Genomic DNA, 24,801 nt, shown 5'->3' with positions numbered 1-24,801 from the left:
GGACCAGGTTTTAGTCAGATGGAGGAATCAGGTCACAAACCTGAGGGTAAGTCTTTCCAGGCCCTTGAGAAACCTGATCTGCCCTGCACAGGAGGGTAGAAGACTGAGATGGCTGCCATGTGAACCTTAATAGACAAATGAGCCAAACCTTGATGTTTTGGGTGGAGCAGATAGTCCAGGACAGACTGCAAAGAAGACCAGAATGGAGAGAGAGTCCGTCTAGAGGCCCAACAAGTGAAATGTTTCCATTTGGCTACATAGGTAGCCCTGGTATAAGGCTTTCTGCTATGAACAAAACTTGCTGGACCTGTTCCGAGCAGGCCTGCTCTGCAGGGTAGACACCATGCCATAAGGTGCAGGGAGGCAAGGTTCGGGTGAGGCAACAGGTCGTGGTCTTGTGACATCACATGCGGAGGGATGCGAGCTTGATTTGGAGCTGCCATTGAGATGTCCAGAAGCATACCAAACCATGCCGCAGCTATCAGTATAACCTTTGCCTTGTCTCATTTGACCTTTAGGAGGACCTTGTGAACCAAGAGGATCAGAAGGAAGGCATATAGCAGGTGTTCTGTCCATGAAAGCAGGAAGGCACCAGAGAGGGAATTCCTGCTGTGTCCGTGCAGTGAAGAGAACTGAAAAAAAATAGGGGGTGCTGCACAACCGTGAAGCACAGGATGGGTGGCAGGTATAAGAGGCGTGAGGAGGCTAAGCCTCCCCAAATAGGGCAAGAAATGCCAGATGCAGCACACCTCCCTTCGGATCAAAGTGCCATTATGCTGAGTGTTATACAAACACAGATAAAAAGGCAATCCCTATGATGCAGAGTTTACAATCTAAAAGACAGACTGGGGTTGGCAACAGGCATATAACTGATAAGCAAATTAATATGGTATCAGAGTAGGCATCTAATATAACTAATCTGTGTGACTGTATGAATTGATACAGGATGTTAGACCAAAAGAGTCTCTGCCCTCTGTCTGGAGCCTCACATGCAGGCCATATCCAAATCATTCCACATTTTCCTTCATAACATCTCTGAGATCTGGCTTTGTCTATATCCAGATTACCAAAGATCTTATCTGCATCCTCTTTCTCTCCTGCCTTGACTACTGCAACCTTGCCCGCCTTAGTCTGGATTACTGCAACTTTGCCCCCATTTTAAATCTATTTAAAAGTCTGCTGCCAAAATTATCTTCCTAGCCCATCAATTCAGTGGAGCCATTCCCTCTTTTATACCAACTTCTAATATTTATCTTGAAGATCCTTTACAAATTAGCTTCTCCTTACTTATCCAATCTCTTATCTCACTAGGTCACTCTATGAGCAATGAGCAACCTCATTGTTGATGTGTAAAGTGGGAAAGGTGTACATTTTCTTCCATCTTGATCCTTATGCATAGCACACACTCTCCAAATTAATTTGCACAGTCACTATCCCATCCGTCATGACCTCTCTCTTCGATGAGGCCAACTGCACACCACCCAATTGGAGTGGCCAGGCAGGTGATATCCTAAAATCTCATGTTCACTTTGTGTATTTAAAAAACAAACTATGAAGTATCCAAACTGTACACTTGGCTAGTTATTATTTATATTACAGTAGTACCTTGGAATTTCATTAAAGATCAGAGCCCCATTCTGCTACGTGTTGTACAGAGAAGTAACAAAAGCAACAGACCACATCACAGAGATTTTACAACCTAGGTATGAGGACACAATAGGTGGATGGAACAGATTAACAGGGAGGGGTAACAATAAAACAGAGTTTAGCATAAAAACAGAAGCCTACCACCACTACTTGCCTAACGAATGTCAGATGGAGAAGATCTAAGAGTTGGTACGATCAGCTTGCCAGGCCCTATATAAATCAGGAAAATGGATTGCAATCTCGGGCCCCACCCTTCTCAGGTAAAGGAAGGTGCTGGGTGTGACCCATCCGTGCCTAGGGTAGCCACCTGAAAATGCTAAGGTCGGGGCCGGCTGTAAAAGGAGAGCAGATTCTCCCAACACTGGTGGGTGACACTGAAGTCAGACTTCCCAACCAGCCACAAACAGTGCTTCTGATTCCCCACACTGGTTATCAAGAAGCCCAAAATAAAAATATACACAGCTCCCTTTACTGCATTTCAGTCTCTGGCTCCCAATCAGCCACTAGGTCCAGTAAAGAGATTAGTTATTTAAAACTTTATGCTCTTTACCAAAAAGGTTTCTCCTAACCCCAAAGGGTCAGCCACTGTACCAGATCAATATAAGTTTGGATCTTACCCAAAATACCACGCTGCCAGCCAATCCTTTAGTAACTAAAACTAAAGGTTTATTATAAAAAGAAAGAAACAAACTATAAGAGAAGTGTTAAAGGATTAAAGCAATCACATATATACAAATAACTGGAAAGTCCATATATATCAGGTTTCTAGTAGAATTGTAGAGTTTACAGGATTGGTGTACATCCAGAAATTAACAAAACTTGTTATAGAAATGGGTAGGTTTCGCCAAGTATCCGTCCAGTTTCACCCTGAGTTCACGATGGGCTCATGCGAACCAAAAAATGGCTTTTTTCCCTTAGCTCTACTGCACTCACTACAAGCTTCCGTAAGAGCCCCTCAGTGCCCACTGGCAGGGGGCCCGCTATACTGTAACTCGTATCAGGCCAGACATACTCACTATCCGCAACACACTGTTGTCACAATATGTATCTAAAACATATATTTTAGGGTGTCAGATGTAACTGAAGACATGCTGGTCAGGAATATCACTGAGTGATGTATGCATGGATTATATGTAAAGAATTCTGTATGTGTACTGGAAATATGTTAACAAAATGTGTTTTGGAAGTAGTGCATAAATCAAGCCTGTTTTAGACAAAGGAATGTGAATTTACCTGTCTGACCAGCTTGATTGCAGGCAGAGGACAATGAAAGGACATTTCCATATAAAATAAACAAAGCAATCAAGTTAACAAGCAGTGGAGGACATGGTTCAGTGAACACACTGAGGGACAGAGTCTGCACCCCAGAAAATCTTCCTGGCTCTTGAGGCAGAGAAAATGGACATTGGGAAATAAAAGGGGAACAAAAAGACATTCTAGTTGTCCATCACTTAATGAACAAAGGGAATGGCACCTTCTGATTCTGTGAAAGTTGGATCCCTTGGCCTGGAGGGCTAGAGCTGCTGGTAATTTGATGTAAATGAGAAAATGGTATACATAAAGATTGTAAATGCTAAAATTAAATTTTAGTCACTAGAAAGCACATCTTGTTTTGTTTGTAACTATACCTACCTGTTTTCTCTTGCTTAGTATCACTTAAATCTCTTGTTCTTTATGAATAAATTTGTGCTTAGTGTTACTGTAAACCATCTCAGTGCTGTTATATAGAAGTAAATGTGAATCTCAGCTAAACTAACAGGCTGGTGTGTGTTCTTGTCTCTTTGGAGGCAGAAAAATTAACAATTCCTGTGAGTGGCCAGTGAGAAGGACTGGAAACTACAGACATCTCTGGGGAACTGAGGGGTCGCGAATTGTTATTTGCAAGACAAAATAAAGACTGGTAGAATCTTGAGTTTGCTGGTGAACTGGACAGACTACATTCTTGCTGAGGCAGAGTGCTAACACAAGGGCTTATAGTGCTGGGTTCCATGAGGAGAGCATCACATTCTCCATACCTAACAGCTCTGCCAGGGAGCAGTAGTCAGTGCAGCTGTCCAGCCTCTCATCTACTAATGCAACTCCTGGTAGCAGGGATACTATTTCATATGAATGGTTTGATTAAATGTTTCCATAATTGAAAGTGAACTTTCTCATTCTCAGGTTTCCTGGCCACTACTGGATAAAACTGGGTCTACCCTGCTCAGAAACTTGCTTTGTTATGGTTTAATTCTGTAGTATAATTGGACAAAAACCTCTTGAAGTGCCTTTCCCTTGTCACTGATTTCTCTGTCTTCTACAAGCATTTTTGTCCTGCTTCCTTTTTAACAGGAAACTCCCAACGTAGAAAGATGCAGCAAACTAAAGTGTAAAGCCAGTATCTGGGAGAAAGAAGGATTATGAGAACTATATAATCAGTCTCAGAATCTGAATAGGGGATGTGGGGGAGAAAGAGCAAACATCATGGAAAAAATACCCATAATCTTCTCTGACGGCAGCAGCAGCTGAGGCACTATGGGATGGTTGTCCAGGTTTTCCCCAATGCACTAATACAAACAGTACTCCGTAGCATGGTAAATGTGGAGAAACCAGTACACAGTTGATACTTGGTTGTGTTATGAGAAAAGCTGCTGTGTGGACACAATGTGTTGTAACTAGGTCAAATGAGTGTATCATGACCTACTTACAAAACTGTGATTGTACTAGTAGAATGCACAGGGCCTCAGAGAAAATAGAAAACTTAGGCTTATAGCAATAGAAACATACTGTACTACAGACCACCTGACCAAAATGGTGATGGTGATTGTGAAATGGCCTGGGAGATTAGAGAGGCTACAAAAATAGAAAACTCAGTAATAATGGGGAATTTCAACTACTCCCATATTGACTGGGTACAGATCACCTCAGGATTGGATGGAGAGATAGTTTTTAGACACCATACAGGACTACTTCTTGGAGCAGCTAGTCCTGGAACCCACAAGGGGAGAGGCAATTCTTGATTTAGTCCTAAGTAGGGCACAGACCAAGAGGTGAATATAGCTGATCCGCTTGGTAATAGCAACCATAATGTAATTAAATTCAACATGCTTGGAGGGGGGAAAATACCAAAGAAACACTCTAAAGTATCAATTTACTTCTAAAAGGGGACCAATACAAAATGAAGAAGCTAGCTAAATGGAACTTAAAAGGAACAGTCACAAGAGTGAAATGCCTGCAAGGTACATGGAAACTATTTTCAAACACAGTAAAAGAGATTTAAACTAAATGTATATCCCAAACAAAAAATCCCTGTAGAACCACCAAAAAATATCACCATGACTAAGCAAGAGAAAAAAAGAGGTGTTTAGAGGCAAAAAGGCATCTTTTAAAAATTGGAAGTCAAACCCTCCTGAGGCAAATGGAAAGTAGCATAAACCCTGCCAAGTCAAGTGTAAAAGATTAGGCAGGCCGAAACAGAATATGAAGAGCAACTAGCAAGATACAAAACCATAAGCAAAATTTAAGTATTTCGGAAGCAGGAAGCCTGCCAAATAACAACTGTGGTCACTGGACGATCAAGATGCTAAAGGAGCACTCAAAGAAGACAAGGCCATTGCAGAGACGCTAAATGAAACCTTTGCATCGATCTTCGCTGCAGAAGATATGAGAGAAGTTTGCACATTTGAACCATTCTTTTTAGGTGACAAATCTGAGGAACTGTCCCAGATTGAAGTGTCCATAGAGAAAGTTTTGGAACAAATTGATAAATTAAACAGTAATAAGTCAGCAGGTCCTGATGGCATTCACTCAAGACTTCTGAAGGAATTCAGACATGAAATTGCAGAACTACTAACTGTGGTATGTGTATACCCTATTGCTTAAATCAGCCTCTGTTCCAGATGACTAGAGGGTAGCTAATATAACACTGATTTTTTTAAAGGCTTCAGAGGTGATCCTAGCAACTACAGGTAAACCTAACTTCAGTACAAGGCAAACTGATTGAGATTATAGTAAAGAACAAAGTTATCAGACACTTAGATAAACACAGTCTGTTAGGGAAGGGTCAACATAGCTTTTGTAAAGGGAAACCATGCTTCACCAATCTATTATAATTATTTGAGGGGGGTCACCAAACATATGGACAAGGGTGATCCAGTTGATACAGTGCACTTGGACTTTCAGGAAGCTTTTGACAATGTCCCTCACCAAAGGCTCTTAAGCAAACTAAGCAGTCATGGCATAAGAGTGAAGGTCTTCTCATAGATCAATAGCTGGTTACAAGACAGAACACAAAGGATAGGAATAACTTGTCAGTTTTCACAATATAAATATGTAAATAGCAGGGCTCCAAAAGGATCTTTACTGGGACCTGTGCTGTTCAGCATTTTCATAAATGATCTGGAAAAAGGGGTGAACAGTGAGGTGGCAAAATTTGCAGACAATACAATATTACTTAAGATAGTTAAGTCCAAAGATGACTGCAAAGACTTACAAAGGGATCTCATTAAACTGGGTGACTGGGCAACAAAAAGGCAGATGAAATTAAATGTTGATAAATGCAAACTAGTGCACATTGGAAAAAATAATCCCCACTATATCTACAATACGATGGGGTCTAAATTAGCTATTTCTATTCAAGAAAGAGATCTTGGAGTTATTGTGGATAGTTCTCTAAAAACATCCACTCAAAGTGCAGCAGCTGTCAAAAGAACTAACAATGTTATGAAACATTAGGAAAGTGATAGATAATAAAACAGAAAATATCATGCCACTACAGAAATCTAGTATGCCCACAGCTTGAATACTGTGTGCAGTTCTCATCACTCCATCTCAAAAAAGATATATTAGAATCAGAAGAAGGTGCAGAGAAAGGCAACAAAACTGATTAGGGTTATAGAACTGCTTCCATATGAGGAGAGATTAAAAAGACTGGATATGTTCAGCTCAGAAAAGAGATAACTAAGGGGGGATATGACAGATATCTATAAAATCATGAATGGTGTGGAATAAGTGAATAGAGAAGTGTTATTTACCCCTTCACATAACACAAGAACTAAGGGTCTTCGAATGAAATTAATGGGCAACAGATTTAAAACAAATTTAAGGAAGTACTTCTTCACACAATGCACAGTCCACAATTGTAGCTCATTGCCATGGGGTGTTGTGAAGTCCAAAGTAAAACTAGGTTCAAACAAGAATTAGAAAAGTTAGTTCCACCAATGGCTATTTGTCAAGATGATTAGACACACAACCCCATGCTCTGGGTGTCCCTAAACCTCCAATAGCCAGAAGCTGGGACTGGACGACAGGGGATGGATCACTTATTAATTGGCCTGTTCTGTTCACTCCCTCTGAAGCATCTGGCACTGGCCATTTTTGAAAGACAGGATACTGTGCTAGATGGACCATTGGCCTACCTCAATATGGTCGTTCGGATGTAAGTATCAGAATAGGTATAGCATCTCTTCAAGGGAAGAGGGATGGATTGTCTCATCAGGTGGTGGAAAAGGATCAGAGGGGGCCACTGAGAGAAATGAAGTATCTCAGTGTGGATAGGGTGTGCCTCAGGAATTTCAACAAGAGGAAGCAGAGTACACAGAGTCTGGAGGACAGCTCAGACTTGAATTTACTAGTATGGACAAAGAGCAAGTAGTCAGTCCTAGTAGCCTAAGATCTAGCTCTGGTATATCTTATTTAACCAAGAGATCTGCTAGACAAACAGCTGCAGCAAGATCACCATGTTGTTGGTATAAATGGGATAGGGTTTGCCTTTCATTTTGCTGTCCTTTGCTAGTCAAGTCATCCTTTGATTCTCCTTCCCTTCTTTCTTGTGCAGAATGATGGAATATTTTTTTCCTACATCTGATTTTCCAGCTGGAAGTTAAAAACACAATAAGAACAGGCACCAGCAGACTAGTAACAAATGGTTAAATAAAACTCACTCCATTGGCAGCCAACTGACAATTTCATAGGCCTTTGGGATGTGTGTTTCTTGGTGTGCTCATTTGAAGAAATCCATTTATAAAAGTTGTCTTGTTCTTGCATCATATGATTCCATCAGGCATATAATAAATACGTAATTACCAGAAATGAGCAGCACATATTTTAACATCAACATTGTCAGTTTTCCCCTGGAGTCAGTCTGCTCTACTCTACATCAAAAGTGAACAAAAGTTGAAGGTCTTAAAATCTTAAATCGCCTAACCCTTCCCCAAAGTGAACTATTCCAGCAAAAGGAAAACTATGATGGGCTAAATGATGGTGTAATTACTTCATATTTTGATATTGGCTTCTCTAGCATTTGGAAGTAACGATCAAAAGAAACCAGTTCCGAAATGTTAGGGTATTATATAAAAACATAAGGAGCTTGCTAGTGGTAGCTTTATCTTCTTTGTGGATTTAGCTATAGCTTGGAAGATTTGTATTTTAAGGTGGTACATATGGTTTTTTATTAGTGACCTATATAAAAGAAAGCTACGTTGATTTTGCTTTGCTATGTGTTCTAACTGTTCACACAGGGTCAGATTCTGCCAGCAAAGCTTGGAGTAAGGTACGAAAGGGGAGTAAGGATAGGATGACCCACTGCAAGTATTGCTTCTAGGTAATGTTGTGGAAAGTACTAACTCTAGTTCAAAATTTAAAAAGTACAGTTTTAATCTCAGTATTCATGAGGTGATTACTATGGAAGGTCACCTTCCTGAAATGTCAAATCATTTCTGACAGAAGCAACATCTGGAGAGCTCAGCAGGCAAAGTCATTATCATAGTTCTGCTTTGCAGTTTAAAAGTCTTGCAAACAGATCCCACTACTGAACTTCTGCAATGCTGGTTAGAGTGTGCTGCAGGTACTAGGTCAATGTGCTGACATGCACATCTGTCCAGAGAGAATCAGGAACGCACTTATCTATTCTGGACAATTTCTCAGTTTTTCTCTCTGTGCTCTTTTTCTCCAAGCCTCTTCCTTTCCTCACCTCACAAGCTCCATTATTAACTATTATTTTTACATGAAGAGCACTTCAAGGTACTTTTCAAACACACACTCTCTATACGGTAGATGTTATCATGCCACTTTATAGATAGGGACAGTGAGGTACAGAGGGGGGTGAGTGACTTGCCCAAGGTCACACAGGAAGTGTGTCCAAATTGGAAGTAAAACCCAGATCTCCTGCCACCCACTCCTGTGCCTTAAACACAAGCCCACCTTTCCTCAGTTTTCACATTCACACAATCTATGCTGCTTCCCCTAAACTTTTTCTCCCTGCCTCCGAGTCCTTCCTCAGTCAATTTACCCTGTCTTCAGGCCCCTCCTACTTCCAACCGCCACTCTTAACTGCCATGGAACCTGCTCATTCCCAACATTCCCTGCTTTCTCCCAATAGTGGGGCATCACAAGGCATGTTTTGCCTACTCTCTGATAAGCAGTAGGAAGGAAAGGAATTGCATTGTAGGTGTAATCAGCTCTCTTGGATTAGATTCCATTTCTCCTCTACCCTATTCACTCACTTGGCAAAGTATTCTATTTAAAAACTTCACAAAGTTTGTATATATTTTCAAACTATTAGCCTCTCTTTAACCTACCTTCCACCCAAACAGTAACTGAATTGAAATGAAGGGCACTATCTAAATGTAAAATACCCTCATCTTTCTCAGAGGGTCCTTTAATTCACTGGATCCCACAAATCCAATTGTGAGTTTTATATTGTCTTCTACACATTAGCCAGTTATCATCTTGGCACACAGATTATGATAAAAGACAAGGCAGCTAATAATACAACATATGGCATCCTTCATATAGATTATTTTGTTTTTTCTGCTATGTTGCCAGTAGAATTTATAAAGCAAAAAGAGGGTACCAGCATTTTCTAACATTCAAACTTTTAATATTAGAACGAAAAGAGCACAAATTTAGTATTTGATTAAATAAAACATTTTCGCTCCAGTGCAGAATCAAAAACAAGCACAAGGGTTGCTGATTATAAAAATCTTAATTTGCAGTGGAAGGAAGGGTCATGCTGTTCTGGCAGTCTGCAGATGGTGATGGAAACATATAAAGGATCCAAATGTGACAGCAGTGGGGCCATATAGATCATACACTGAAGAGCACAGATAATCTTTACAAGGAAGATATGGAAGATGGCAGCAGGATCCTCCACAGGGGAGTGGCAAGAAGGGTTAGAGTTTGAAGATAAAAAATTAGCAGAAATAAAATGCAAAAGCTTACTGTCTCAGCAATTTGTCTTCCTCATTCATGCCTTTATCCTAGTTTTGGGCCCCGGACCAGAGACATATAGATGCACGTCATACAGGGGTCTGATTGTACAAATAATTTATTTTAATAATACAGGGAATATATGATCCTCTCTTTTGTAATGGTTGCCTAATGACTGTGACACACTGAAGATCTGCAGACTTAGGCCATTGTTAGTGATGACATTGTAGGGGTGCCACTGTAACTCAGCAGGTTGCTCTTTTGGCTTGTACTGGGGCTCAAAGCTTACAAGAAGTAGTCATTTACAACTTAGATTAGGGTATTCAGTTCAAGGGATTCTGTTCACTCAGCAAGAGTGCTTTTTGAAAGGAGATATTCTAGCAGATCAGCAGTCCTACAATAACAAAGGGGAAACTGTACCAGATATCAGAGCAGCAGGGAAAGACAAGGTGGTAAAGGTTGGAAAGAGCAGACTACACTGCAGAACACACTGTGGTAGAAGTAGTACATTTATTTCTTTTTCTAGTATTTGTTTTCATAGTAGCTCCTTGTTATAAAAATGGACCAATAAGGATGTTTCCACACTAATTAGAAGAGCTACAAATTAACAGTACATGGTGGCGGCACGGATTATTAAAAATCCTCTTAAGTTTACTCTTATGGACTGATTCTGAGCTGATCTATGTGTTACCTGGAATGGTATTTTTTTAAATGTATTTATTTAACAGCTGGCCAGAGAGACCTGTAGTTAGCTGAATATGCCTGGAATCCAGATGGCACAGCCACACCACCTAACCCATAACACCTCTGGATACTATTAAATGTTAAAAAACAATATGGAAGGGTTCCTGAAGAATTCACTCCCACCCAACTAATTGCTAAGCACCCTGTTCACATCTGAGGTGGGTAATCTGACTTCCCCCAATTATTATAGGGTTTTGGGAATACTGGTAGGTCGTTTTGGCTCTAAAAGGCACGTTGATGGACCACAGGAAATTAGCTTCTTGCTATCCTCGGGCTTGTGAGTGCCATGTAATTTTCAGTGTCCAAAGGCTTCTACATAGTATGGGCAGTTACCAGCGCTGATTTACTATCCTAAGGGTTAGTCCTACCAGATCCTGCTTGTGAACGCCCTAAATACCAAGGGTGCCAAGCTCCTGAGGAAAAAGATACCTCACATTTTAAATGAACCTTTCTGTCTTCACAAATTGTAGAAGACAGGACAGCACAGACTAGGAAAGAACCTAGTAACACTCTTCCCTCATGAATTCCTCAGGCTCTGCCATAACCAACGTGGAAAAGGCCACAACAGGCAACAAGGCTTAAATGACAAAGATACTGAAAAAACAAAAACCTGAAACCAACTGTTAGGCTAAAACTGCAAAACCAAAACCTAGCATCAAGGGTGTGGGCAAAAATTAGGCAAGAATCTGCTGTCTGTGCTATTGCAGCCAGCTGATACTGAAAGAAACCAAGGCACTTGGCCACTATGTAACCTCATGGGGTTTCTATAGGCACGGAGTTCATCATCCAAAGTCACTGGCAGAAAATGGTTCTGGGCTTCTGGCCAGACCTGCATATATCTTAAAGGGTCGGGCCTGTAAGGGGATCAATAGATTATAAGGCTAGAGGGGGCCACTGTGATGATCTCGATGGTAAGATTGTCTACCCAATAATTTCCTTTCTGCTAGCCGCGTGTCCCATAATTCTGAGACATAGGGCTACTTCCCTCCTATCTGCAGTTTCTGGAGGCAGTTCAAAATCTATACCACAGCCTATGCTATCCGTGTCTCCCTCCTCTGGCCTGCAGCCACATGATTCATTCCAAAACTGTAAAAAGTCATACAATGCTATTAGTATCAATAACTTCAATGCCAGCTAATAAATTATGTACAGTAGGCTATGGCCTACAAATGTAACTACCAAATTAAATACTGTCCTTTGGCTATTAAGTCATTCAGAGAGAGTAGATTTGTGGAAGATGCTGCTAACAGGAAGGAAATTATCTAGTAAATTTACCATTCTGTAAACTCAGCATCTCCCACAATTATGATACTTACGGGAAATAGCAAGCAGTGAAGGATAAGAAAAACAGAACGAGATAGGGAAGAGTCCTGTGACACTTTCCGGGGCAGCCAAGGCTGAGAGTCACCTTGTTGCCACTGTCCTCCAGCCTGAGAAAAATCTTGCCTGTGCCAACTGAATGTTAGCTCCGTAACACAACCAGCCTGTCAGCCATTCAAGCACTCTCTTCTGGGCTATATCAATCTTGACAGTTGACAAAAGATGCACTCCAGCCATCAAGTCCCTTCAAAGTGTCCCCTTGTGGTATCGATCTCCTGAGCACTGGACACCCACTGAAATCCCAGATCCTCCATTCCCAAAGGAACAATTTACCCCCGTTTGCCAATTTTACCTTACCCCACCACTCCTGTATCACACGTAACACTTGAGCTCAATCACAGAAAAACAAATGGAAATTTATTTTAAGAGGAGACATTCAAATAGAAACAAGCATGAATGAGGGAAATAAATGGTTACTTACAAAACTAAATAAAATGCAAACCAGGGCCTACACTTATCAATAGTTACTTTTCTGAGCTAAGAAAAGTAGGTTCTCATCCCAAAGTTCACTGCAGTGTTTGCTGGCCAAAAGGAGTTAGGGCCCAGTCTTTCATGAAGCTACCCCACCCACCTCCCACACTCTTTCAAGATACCTAATCAGTGAATGGCTCCAGAGTGTCTTTTCCATCTTATGATATACTGAATAATTCTTTTGTCCTTACTCACAGACAGGGTAATCCCCTCACTGTCATATTGTTCCTTTTCATTTCCAAGTGGTTTCCATGGTTATACTATATTTTTGATGTTTTTCCATTGACTTTTCTGTGTTGTGGCAATAGTGGGCAATAAAACAATACACTATACAATCCCTCCTGCTTGAATGGGCCATCACCAAGACATACAACTAACTTCCTGGTGACTCAATTTTACTCCAAGACTATGCAGGCATAATTTTCAATATAGTTACATTATACCTCAAATATTATCCATACACGTCTCGCAATGATTATGAGTATCAATAAGTTACAAGCTTTCAGCAGAGACCTCACGTTACCCTTCATGGATAAATATCATCAAAGTGGTGTAGCGGATGCATTGAGTTTGTCAGTTCCGAGACAGGAGCTGCTTGTAAAGAATAGCGAGTCCTTTGCCAGTTGGCACGAAAGGGCATCTGTGTCACAAGCCCCTGGAGTTAATTGCCCAGATCATGGCAATGCTATGCTAGATCACTGCCTGCAGGATCTTCTGCCAAAAGAAGCCTCTGCCCAGGACAGCAAGAGCACTTTATAGTGTCTAATAAAGATGTTAACCAATCACCATACTGCTGACCCACAGACTTCTATGGTGGAACCACAGGCTCTTTCTGCCCACAAAGTCACCATAGATCTTGTGGAGTGTGTCTTGGTGCCATCTAGTAGAGCAGCACCTGATGCTTTATATGCCTCAACAATGTATAGCTTGATCCATCTAGCTAGTGACAGCATGGATACCCTGAGCCCTTGGCACTTTGGATGAAAGGAAACAAACAAGGAGCTCAATCATTTTGTTGATTTGGTGTGCTTGACAAATCTTTAGTGCTCATCAAACATCTAAAATGTGCTACGGCTTTTCTAATGGGGCTGTGGCTTTGGACAGAACGGAGGATGGTCTCCTGTGAGGCATGGGAAAATGAACTCACCTTGGGCAAGATCAATTCTGAGATTTTTACCACCACCTACTCATGGAAGACACAGTGGGGTTCCTGCATGGATAAAGCTGCCAGTTCAGAGACTCATCTAGTATACGTGATGGTGACCAGAAAACGGTCGGAAGGATTGGTAAGCTGAAGATGTGTCAGTAGCTCAAAAGGGTAGATTGTTAGGGCTTTTAACAACAGTGGTAGGTCATGCATAGGAAAGGGTCTAATAGCAGGTTTAGCCATCCTGACTGTTTAAGAAATCCGGATACCTGAGGATTCTACATCAAGGACCAGACGTCTTGCAAATAGGATGCTCCTTATAAATGACACCTGGCATGCTATGGAGCTGGGCTGAAATCCTTTGTCTATGCCTTCCTGAAGAAAATCCAGGATAACTGGGATACCAGGATCCATGGGATTTTTGTTGTGTTCTCAACAGCATGAGCTAAACCTAGTACAGATGAAGAAGTAAGTCTTTATTGTTGAAGCTCGCCTGGAGGAGAGGAGAGTTACTATCACTTTGGAAGATAGTCCTAACATGGCTAACGCTTCCCTTTCAATAGCTAGGCTATTGGTTGTAGATGGTGTGGTGTAGCCTGATCTACAGATTATATTGATTACTTAAGAATCCACAGTTGTCACTTAGAGGGTTGACAGGTTCTTGTCCCTAGATTAGGCCCAGTATTATTCAAATTACTATATAGTTGAAAACCCCGATGTACACAGTTATGACACTCGCACTATAGGAACTCTTCTATAATTACAAATAATTTATTAATACATTTAGCACAGTCACAAATACCTCAACTCAATAAGGTAGAAATATTATAGAATGTACATCTACACATCCATATACTTACACCATCCCTTGTAGAACAACCTGAAATGTTAGCCATCATCTTTTTCATTATCATCACCTTCTCCTTCATCACCAGTGGCCATCATTCTAGCACAGGGGTTCTCAAACATTTTTGCTGGGACCCCCCCCCTTTGAAAATATTTCAGGATGTGATGACTCTCCCATCCCCAAAAGTGACAAACCCCTATGCCATGCTACCCTCCTTCATGTCAGGCTACCCTTACTTCTGCGCTGCTGCTGGGGATGGCGCTGCCTTCAGAGCATCTGGCCAGCACCTGCTGTTCTCTGGCCACCCAGCTTTGAAGGGTTCTGGCTGTCAGCCATGCAGAGGGCTTACAGCCCCAGCATGTGCAGGGGCTGACAGCTCACAACCCCTCCATAACCATCTCATGACCCCTTGAGGGGTCCCAACACCCACTTTGAGAGCCCCTGTTCTAGCACCTCCCAAGGACTACATCTCTTTCTCCTACTGCCCAAGGCTGGGAGGTAACTTTCATAAAATGATAAGCTGATGCCACTATGTTGGATGCATATTCAGTAGGGGATTTTCCCTGTTTCCTATTTGTATTTTCTCACCTTACTAATGTTAGAGTGTTCTTCTCCTATAGGTTAGTATATCAATCTTATCATATATGTCAATTAGTTACCATGGCTCTCTTGTGGTTAGATATTTGTGGCTGTAGCACATGTACCTGTTAATTCATTGCCATGACACTCTTGTGGTCAGATCACGTACCTGTGATTATAAATTCTTCTTAAACATTTTATTTTCAGCTCCCCAATACTTGGGGTTTTCTTTGGGCCATTTATCTGTTCAACGTTTACAGGACTCGAGCCTTATGCTAACTTGCTGAAGTTACTGTCTTACAGTATACAGGTCTATAGGTTCCTTGCATTACTGCTGAATATAATGGAAAGCAGTGAATATAATAAAGACAAGCTATCCCTATGAGCTACAGTGGATTTGTATGGAGGAATGGGCCTGGGTAAAAGATGAGTGGTCTCGATGATGTTTCCAATATCAGTTCAGAGAACCATTGTCTCCTTAGCCAGTGCGAAACTCACACTATTACCTTTGTTTCTTCTCACCTTATCCTGTGGATCATTCTCCCCAGAAGTTGAAAGGGCAGGAAGGCATACAGCAGGCCTTGTGACTATCTGTGTGAAGAGCATCCCTTCCCAGGAATTTGGGGTCCGCTTCCATGGTGAAGTACTTTGCCCAATTTTTGTTCTTACGATTAACAAACTGGTCAGCTGAAGGAAGGCTGTGCACTCCTATGAAATCAGAATAAAGACCCCCTGATTCAGACACCATTCTAAGTTGTTGACTGCATCACCTGAGCCAGTTCTGTCTTTTGGTTCAGCTCTCCTTTCATCTGTATGACTCTTATGGAAGGGAGAGTCCTCTCTGCCCATTCCATTATCTCCATCACTTCTGTGTGCAGTTACACTCCTTGTGCCCCCTTTGGTTGTGAATATACACTACAGTGATCCCATTGTTGGACTGGCCCAGAACACATTCACCCTTTCGGTAGTTCTGGAACCTCTGTAGGGCTAGTTTGATAGCTCTTAACTCCAACAGAACGATGCTATGGTTCCTTTCCCTGGGCTTCCAAGCACCTTGCACTGTCCTGTGTCCCAGATGCACTCCCCATCCTGTCAGGCTGGCACTGGTTGTGAGTACCTCCTGGTCTGAAAGGCATACATGAAGACCCTTGCAGATGTTCCGTGTGATTGTCCACCACTACAGAGAGATCAGCACCTAGTTCAGAACCATTACTTGATTTTGCATGCATTCCAGTGAACGTTCCATACTTTCAGGAGATATGGGAACTTGCCCATGAGGTGATTCCTGAACACAAAACCAAGAGGCCAAGTAGCTGCAGACAATAAACTATGGTCAGCCACACGCACTTTACCAATATGTCAGATTTTGGATCTTGTGGACTCTGACCAGTGATGGGTACACCTTTACCACAGAAGTGTTTATTTCCACTCCCATGTGAACTATTTTTGTGGAGTGAGTCAAGTGCAAATCCGTATGCTTGATGCAGATCTAGCATGTGGATTGTGGCACTGTGCAACATTACTTGGGTTGATGCTCTGATCAAGATGTCATCTAGCAAGGGATACAAGTGAGTGCCCTGAAATCTGAGCCCAGCTACCTTGGTAAAGACCCTAGAGGATGACAATGCAAAATAGAAGCATTTGGTATTGGTAAGTGGGCTGTGCCATGTGCTAATCTGAACCATTTGTGGTGGCATGGTTGTATGGGAATATGGAGATGTGCATCTGCTAAACCTACAGAAAAGAGGACGTCCCTTTGGGACGGGGATGCTAACATCAAAGCTAATCTCTCCATCCCATTTTTTTCATCCATTTGTTGAGCCACTTGAGATCCAGGATGGCTCTAATCCCCCTCACCACCTATATGCTTCTAGACAATGAAGAAAATGAAGCATAGTTCTAAGAATCTTTCTTCTGAGGGAACCCTTTCTATTGCTCCTGTCCAGGAGATGCGAGATTTTGTTTAACACCAACTCACATTGGACAAAGTCACTCAAGGGGGACTGGATGAAGGAGGAATAGGGCAGGGCTCTTACTTCAAGGGAGTATTTGACACTCGCTAACTCTTCTCAACCACCTGTCTGTGGTTGATTGAGACCATTCTTCTGAGAAGTGAGAAATTCTGCCTCCTAGATTCAGGCTTGGGAGGAGGCACATGTTCATTTGTTGTCATAGTGGCTTTTAAGAGACAGTGAATCCACTCTGGATTTTTCCAGGGTTTTCCCCTGGTATACTGCGATCTTTCCTTTGGCACATTTGTGAGGCAGATGGAAGAAAGGAGCATTTTTGTCCATTGCTAGGTTTGTAGTCCCTTCTCAGAGCACTGAGCGGGGTGGGGAAGGATTGTTTCAGTTTAGCAGCACTTTCTGCCACTATTTTGTCTAGTTTTTACCCAAAGAGGAGAAAGCCTGTGAATTTAGATGATTAGAAAATCTGTTTGGAGACAACATCAAAGAGCAAAGCCAGATATCGCATCTGGCTGATGAGTTAGATCCATGACTCTGGATGCAAATCTCATTGCATGCATCATGGCATCTGCTTCTAAGACTGTTGCTAGGGAAATTTTCTTAAGTATAGATAGGAAATCATGATACTTTCTGTCCTTCATGGCTTTAGGTCATTTAGCCAGGACACTGTGGCTTTTGCAAAGCATGCAGCCCTGAGGAATGCTCTATGGGTGTCCAACGAAGTCGCAAAGACCATTCTGATGGTGGCTTCCACGTTTCTATCAGCTGGATCTTTGGGAAAGAAATCTCCTTCAAATGGGATTCTCCTGTCTTTCTAGAGATACCACTGCAGCATTGACCTTTGGCATATCTATAATAGCACTTTTCGGCAAAAAATTATTTTATTAAAAAGTCTTGTGTCTGCTAGTTCACACTGAGGAATGATTTATATATTCACAATGGGCAAACTCAACATAGTGTCCAAAAAGATATATACTGGTAGAAGCTGTGAATAAAATCTCCTCTTCTAGAGAAATTAAGTAATATATTTTGTCTTCTCACTGGGAGTAGGACAATGAATAATAAAATAAAATACATCAATTTCTGGAATCTGGTAAAAACTCCTGGGCTGATAGAGTAAAAATATGATCATAACATAAAAATCTGATTGAGCTTTGAATAAGGTCCCACTTCACGTAATGAATAAAACTGATTACATCTTAAAACCAGTGTCTGTATTCCCAGTTCTCCAAAGCCACACACACATTCCAACCTTATTTTTCTACATCAATACTTTTGTTTTCATGAATTAAAACAAATACATTTTAAGAAATTAATACAAATTGTTTCATATACAAAAGACCATATTTGTCTTTATGCATCCGTAATCAGCAACACTTCTTCAAAAATAGCTAGTGTATTTTACAGGCCTTTCACGGGTCTCAGTTTAAAATCTCTAACACAAACATTTGAGTAGACCATTTAACCAATTTTTAAAAAATCTTTTATATATCACATCTCAATACAAAAATAGTTATATTTGTTATTAGGTATATTACTTCCCCGAATCCAAACTTTTACCCTGATGTAGGATCTACAGAAGGAAAGTAAAGCCTACTGAACTGATTTTCAGAAAGTTGAACACCCAAAAAATGAAGTAAAAATCAGGCCAAATATCTTTTGCAGGTTTTCTTCTAAACTGACTTCCACAATAATTACCTATCATATAGGAATTCACTATACTGGATGAAAGTGAATTTGTCACAGCTTCTTCTTTGATAAGCCTCAGAGGGCAAAAAAATCCAAATGCTGATCACAATCTATGAATCTATCATACTTTGCTGAAGAAATTTGCCATAAGCTGCCCTTTCAAATTTTGAATACAGTTGACAGTACATGTTAACTTTCTTAGGCATTCAGCCAGTACTTAGAGCCCCAACAAAAAAAATCTAGGTTTTTATGGGTTTTCTCAAATTAGTAAGCAACTGTGATTTTATTTTTTTAACTAAATTTCTTGTGGAATAATTTTGTTCCAGGGTGCATGAAAATTTTCACGCAATGAAAGTTACATATCCTAAGACTGCAACACCACATTCTTACAAGCGTTAACAGTAATGCAACACTTTTATATGCTGAATCCAGCTTTAATATTGCATCATCCCAGAGTTTAAAATATGCATAATGTAAGAAATGCAACGTTAACATAAAAACAGAACTCCCTCTCCCCAAAATCCTAGAATTCAAAACTTACATATTTGACAATCAATAAAGAAAACCTTAGTTTAAAGTCCTTTTCAAGAAGTCTTTTTTTCCCCTAATGTCTCTTGATAGGCAATGAATCTTCTCAAATTCATTTTTACATTGTCAAGAACACACAACTGATCTGTACTGTACTGTCCTTTTCCTTCTTTCCGCATCTGCAATAAAAAATACATATATATAGATATATTTAATTGAGAAGGCAGCTTTTCAGATTAAGCTAGCCAAGCACTCCTCTGATACCTTCTGGCAGATATGATATTCCTGACTTTCACCAATTCAAAAATAGCACATTCACAGCGTGCATGCACGCACACACGCACACAAATTATTATCAATTCATACTATAAGACATTTTACTGCAACACAGAATTTCCCCCTAATATAGACAGGTCATTGCCAGATATCTCGCCAATACTATCATTGGTATCCAATAAATCTGTAACAAGCATTTATCCTCTACAGATATGCAAAGCACTCACACATTTAATGAAGGGTCAATTGTTGGAGTATGATAGCCGTTTCTGCTACAGTGAATTTGTTGTGCCCTATAATGCTGGGCCAGAGGATATTATACCAACCAACAATAAACTATAGGAATGAAAGGTATCAATTTTAAAAGTATATTGGGGCTTTTTGCCTATAGGGGGGTCACCCGGCTAAAGTAACAACACGATGCTTTGAAAATGTATTCCCCTTTGAAGGAAAAAATACTTTAATTTGAGGGGTTGGAAGTTTCATTTGTATAGTCTCACGTAGCAGTAGAGGATTTTGGTTAAGACCTATCTTAACTAAGCAGCAACAGGATAAATATATATGCACACTTGGACACCCATGTAAATTAAAACAAAAAGTCAAGCTAGTTTCAGAAGAGGGCTTCTCCCTCTAATAGTTAGCCATGTTTGGTCCTCTGTTCCCATGGAGGAATTGGCAGAATCAATTTACTAGGATTTCAGAAAAAGATGGACAATAATTTAAGACACCAAAGGTGCCTCACAGTAAATAGGGATTAATTATTGCTTTATGCACATGTGTAAATTGACTGCCAAGAAAGGAACTTTTCTTTTCCTCCACAACAGAATAAGAGTATGTGAGAATCAGGTTTTTTCATCTCTCCTGGGCACTGAATCCTTTAAAATTATGTGGGAATATGCCATATAATTTCCTGGTAGTATGAGCAGCTAAACTAATCTCAAGTCTTAACCTGCATTGTGTTTTGAGGCCTCACACTGTTTACTAGTTTGTGGGATGCCTACCCTCATTTTGAAGACTGGCTGGAATTCTTTCAGTGCTGAGAGCAATTTAATCTGAACTGCTGCCTTTTCGGCTTCTTTCCCATCTGCAAAAACATCAAAGAGAGCATCCAGAGCTTCTCCAGCTACCACAAGAGAAGAATCCTTCAGAGCAACCTCAAGAAGAAATTTTCCAATCATCTGAAAATATATACATGTTTTTAAAAACAAGGCATTATAAAACAATGGCAAGTAATTGCTATTAAAGCAGTTTAGGGGCTGCTACCAATGTATTTTTTACCTTTAGTGTTTCAGCTGCATCTTCTACTTTTGCAAGCACACTGCCAGCAATTCCCAGGATGCTAACTACATTTACTCTAACACTGATATTGCTGCTATGAATACCAGCTTCACATAAAGTCATCAGCTGCTCAGGAGTCATACACTGTTTTTAAAAAAAGGGAAGAAAAGTCAATGTCAGACAAGATTAAATTTCCAGAGAAACACTATTTCAATTAAATATGCTTTTCAAAGAAAAATGCTTATGTCACATGCTTCTATAGAAGACAGACAAACCTATAGCAGATAAGCAGGCTTTGAGTAATATGAAAAATGTAAAGACTAAAGACGGAATCAGCATGGAAATTATTAAATTATCCTTTTACTCTTTCATGAATTTCCTCCAGAGCAGGCTTGAGGCTCACTGTCATGGCTCTGCAGGGAAAAAGTCGTGAACCAAAAGCCACATATTTACTGAAATATTTTAATAACTCCTTCTAAGTCATTAATAAAGATGACACAAAATCTTTAGGCCTAGATTCATAGTATTTAAAACCAGAAAGGACCATTAGATCATCTAGTCTGACCTGCATATCACAGGACATTACATTTCACCCAGTTACCCCTATACTGAACCCAATAACTTGTACACTTTCTAGAAAGGCATCCAGTCTTGAAACTATCAAGCAAGAGAGAATCCACCTCTTGCCTTGGTAATTTAGTAGACAAAATGCTAAAACCTGTTGCTGCTGCACAGATACAGCTTGGGTTTTACATTTTTTTTTTGTTTCTGAAAGTTGGCCCAACTGTTTTTCTTTAAATGAGTATAGGAAATGATCACAAGCCTCAAAACTTCCATGAAAGGTTTTTTCTAAGAACATATTTTTTTCAACAACTTTATTAATCTATGAGAAAAATTAGGTTGAAATTTTTATAGCTTTAATTCTAGCAGTATTAATAAGCACTGTTACAATGCTTAAAACATTAAACATCAAGTCATAAGAATTTACCACTCTTTTAAAGATTGGTTTGTTTAAAACACCATTCAAGTACAATCTGTTGTAAATTTACTGTACTTGTAGCTACTAGAATGCCCAACATTTGGTAGAAAAAACTCTCACCTGAGATATATTCTTTGATGCCATTGTTTGCAAGAGAGCCCTCAAAGCACTTGTTATGGCTTCCAGGAATTCAGTGTGTTTAGGAAATTCTGCTCAAAAATAAACACAAAGAGTCAGAACAATCTTCAAATCATTTTAAAGACTTTCTGAACTGAGAGCAGAGAAAAAATGTCCTTCCATTCCACATCTATTGGTGTTGCTGTACATTAAAAGTTAGATTTTCAGAAACAGGACTTCTAGCTTTGTGGGTGGAAACTGCCAACAATTTCATGTTCATAACTGTATCTGCATATGCTTCTGTATTTTACAACTTCCTATCCCAGTTAGGTGACTAGAGCTTTGAATATCTACTTATCCCAGTAATCTACATAATTCGCTACAGTGTTTTAGGGCCTGTCTACAACATGTGTTAGCACGATTATCTGCTACAGCTAGGCGCATCTGTCATCAGACACTCCTATCCACAGCACAGAATCATGTGCAAATGTTGGTTTTCTAGTGTAGATGGGCCCTTAAACTATTAATTTCCAGCATGCTTGCTCTTCAACTCGTTACTTCTCAATCTGAAAGCAGCATTAGTAGCTGTGGGAAATCTTCACAACAGGTCTCAGTGGAATTAACAAAGAAGCTTTTTAGCAACATAGGGATAAATTTGCTACTCCACAACGGTAGTGTTTTAAAAGAACATTGTCCATCAGGTTTATCATTTTCATTCAAATCAAATCATCATCAGACCAGGAAATTTGATAAGCAGATATGATATTTAGTCCTAAATGTAAAATGTTTTGGGGCAAATGATTAAATTATTAGACATATACATTTTCAAGAGTGGTACACAAAGAACACACACACGCATAATTTATGCCCCAGAAAGAGAGAGGCCTGTTATATTTCCTATTTTGATAAGTATGGGAATTCTAGATTTTGTTTCAGCAAGCTTTGAAAATCACTTTTGGAATAGCTTCCTGTGGTGCCTAATCTGAATTAGAATGCTGGTGACATGTCATTTCAGATAAGTGAATTCTCTCAAATTCAGATTTGTTTATATGGACTCGGGGAATCCGGTTCTCCCTGACAATAGTTTGACTTATATGATCAAGAGAAAAAATAGTCATCACCACAAAAATGACCAAATACAGATGTTGTGGTCTCTCAGCAGAGCAGTGCTGCCTCACTGGTTAAGTCACTTTATATCTTAGTGCTTTCACACACTGATGTAAAACATACCACACACTCCAAAAACTGCATTCGATCAGAGCTTTCATGGGTAAATAGTTTACATAGCTTCTGTACACGGCAGCATATTCCCAACATCAGCTTTTTTTGCATTTGTAAGGCAGTGAAGAAAAAATTAGTAAAAAAACGGTATTCTACACAAAAAATTTACCTATAACAGAAGCAGTCAAACTCTTTTGAGTTAAGTTTATTTAATACCATGGCCTTAAACTTACCTGGCTGAGAAAAAACTAGCTGGGAGAGGTGCTGTGCAAGTGACTGAAGTGTTGAAGCTCCACCAAGACAATCCACATCTGATACTAACAAAATGCTATGGAGACACATTAGAGCTCTGCACTGTACTGTGTTCATTCTGGAACAAAGTAAATAACAGAAATATACCTTTAGAGGCCCTATTCATAAAAAAGTGATCAATATAAGCAAGGAATTTTAATTTAATTATGAGATCTTGAGATGGAGTATAATTTACCTGGGGATCACAAAGTATCTGCATATAAATATTTGTATCTTGTTACTAAAACAATGTAGCAGACTGGTAAGTCCAGTTCTCTAAGGTGATCCAAGATGAACCCATACATTAAAGTATTAATGTTTGTGATACAAAAGATCTTGAAATTGAAGATGTGATGTTATGTTAGTAAGATCATTACAAATGCACTGAAAATAAAAAGCAAATCAAGGAAATTCCTACTTTCTAATTAATGGCTTCCAAGATGCACTGTGCGTACAGATGTCTACAGCAACACTGTTCGGAAAAGCAGTTTTTTCAAGAATCTGGAAAAAAGTTTAGCAGTAAGTATTTTGGGGTGAAGGACAGTTTAATGTTAGCTATTTCTTTATTGATCATTCAGCAGAAACATGAACCTACGTGTTTCTCCAGCAATCCCAAACTGACTCCAGAGCTGCCCCAGATGTCAAAAGCCCCAACCATATTTCATTCAATTGCCGGAATCTCCAGCTTCTCCCCTGACAACTTCTATGATGAAGTTATGCCCTGGGTTTAGCATAAGATTTTCCATATTAAATTCAACTGAATAAGGGCTACTGTTGAAACTAAGTTACTAATTTCCATATTTAATGTAAAACCTCTTTAAACAATTTTAAATGAATACACTCCATGATTTCCAGAATGCTGCAGAATCCAGGGACCTTGCCAGAAATTTTAGGTTCAGTTTGCCAGAGTACACAAGGCCTTGAATACCATTCACCTTACGCAGAGACACCCTTTGTTTTCAATTCTACCACACTGCCAAACTACTACTATAAGATGAGGCATGTTACTTTCCCAGCCCACAAGAAAGAACGAGCAAGGCACTTTACAAATAAGCAACCCTGAACCAAGCTTTAAGATTAAAAAATTTAGGTAAGATTCCTGCAGCTGGACTGAAAATATCAGAGAACCCTCCACAAAAGACCCTGGTAGTAAGGAGGAAGAATATTCAGATCATCTACTGATATTCTGGGTCCTCATTTGAGAGAAATCAAATTCCTTCACCTACACAGATAAATCTTTATGGTAACATCAACACTTAATGGCAGAGTCCCCAATATGACTTTACAGAACATACTATCACTGAACAAAATGTTTGAGAGTTTGATCTTTTTATTACAAAGGAATACCTTCAACATGAAATCAGTCAATTAAAAAAAAAAATGTACTCAACCTAGTCTTGGATTTTATACCTACCTTGGAGTTTCCCTCTGAATTTTTTTTATTTTACAATCCCAT

The 24,801-nt window shown here is 39.9% G+C and overlaps 1 protein-coding gene across 2 annotated transcripts in view; it reads right to left on the bottom strand.

Moving 5' to 3' along the window:
- The window catches only part of HEATR3 (HEAT repeat containing 3), a 45,242-nt gene that overhangs the window by 1,871 nt on the left and 18,570 nt on the right, over positions 1-24,801 (bottom strand). The window contains exons 10-15 of one of the 2 annotated variants that reach the window (XM_067550748.1): positions 23,764-23,846; positions 23,288-23,424; positions 21,837-21,925; positions 20,738-20,881; positions 20,461-20,637; positions 19,197-19,362 (exon numbers count right to left, since the gene is read on the bottom strand). In XM_067550748.1, the coding sequence (XP_067406849.1) occupies positions 19,240-19,362; positions 20,461-20,637; positions 20,738-20,881; positions 21,837-21,925; positions 23,288-23,424; positions 23,764-23,846 (753 nt within the window). In that variant the 3' untranslated portion in view covers positions 19,197-19,239. Of the gene's footprint in view, positions 1-17,838; positions 19,363-20,460; positions 20,638-20,737; positions 20,882-21,836; positions 21,926-23,287; positions 23,425-23,763; positions 23,847-24,801 lie in introns of those variants that run through there. The other variant, XM_067550742.1, reaches the window with a different exon arrangement.

The sequence above is a fragment of the Emydura macquarii genome, unplaced genomic scaffold, assembly GCF_026122565.2.
Source record: "Emydura macquarii macquarii isolate MOO-44397 ecotype Brisbane River unplaced genomic scaffold, CSIRO-AGI_Emac_v2 contig_295, whole genome shotgun sequence".
Lineage (NCBI taxonomy): Eukaryota > Metazoa > Chordata > Testudines > Chelidae > Emydura > Emydura macquarii.
The sequence above is the reverse complement of the archived record's forward strand: the minus strand, read 5'-3'. Positions and strand labels throughout refer to the sequence as shown.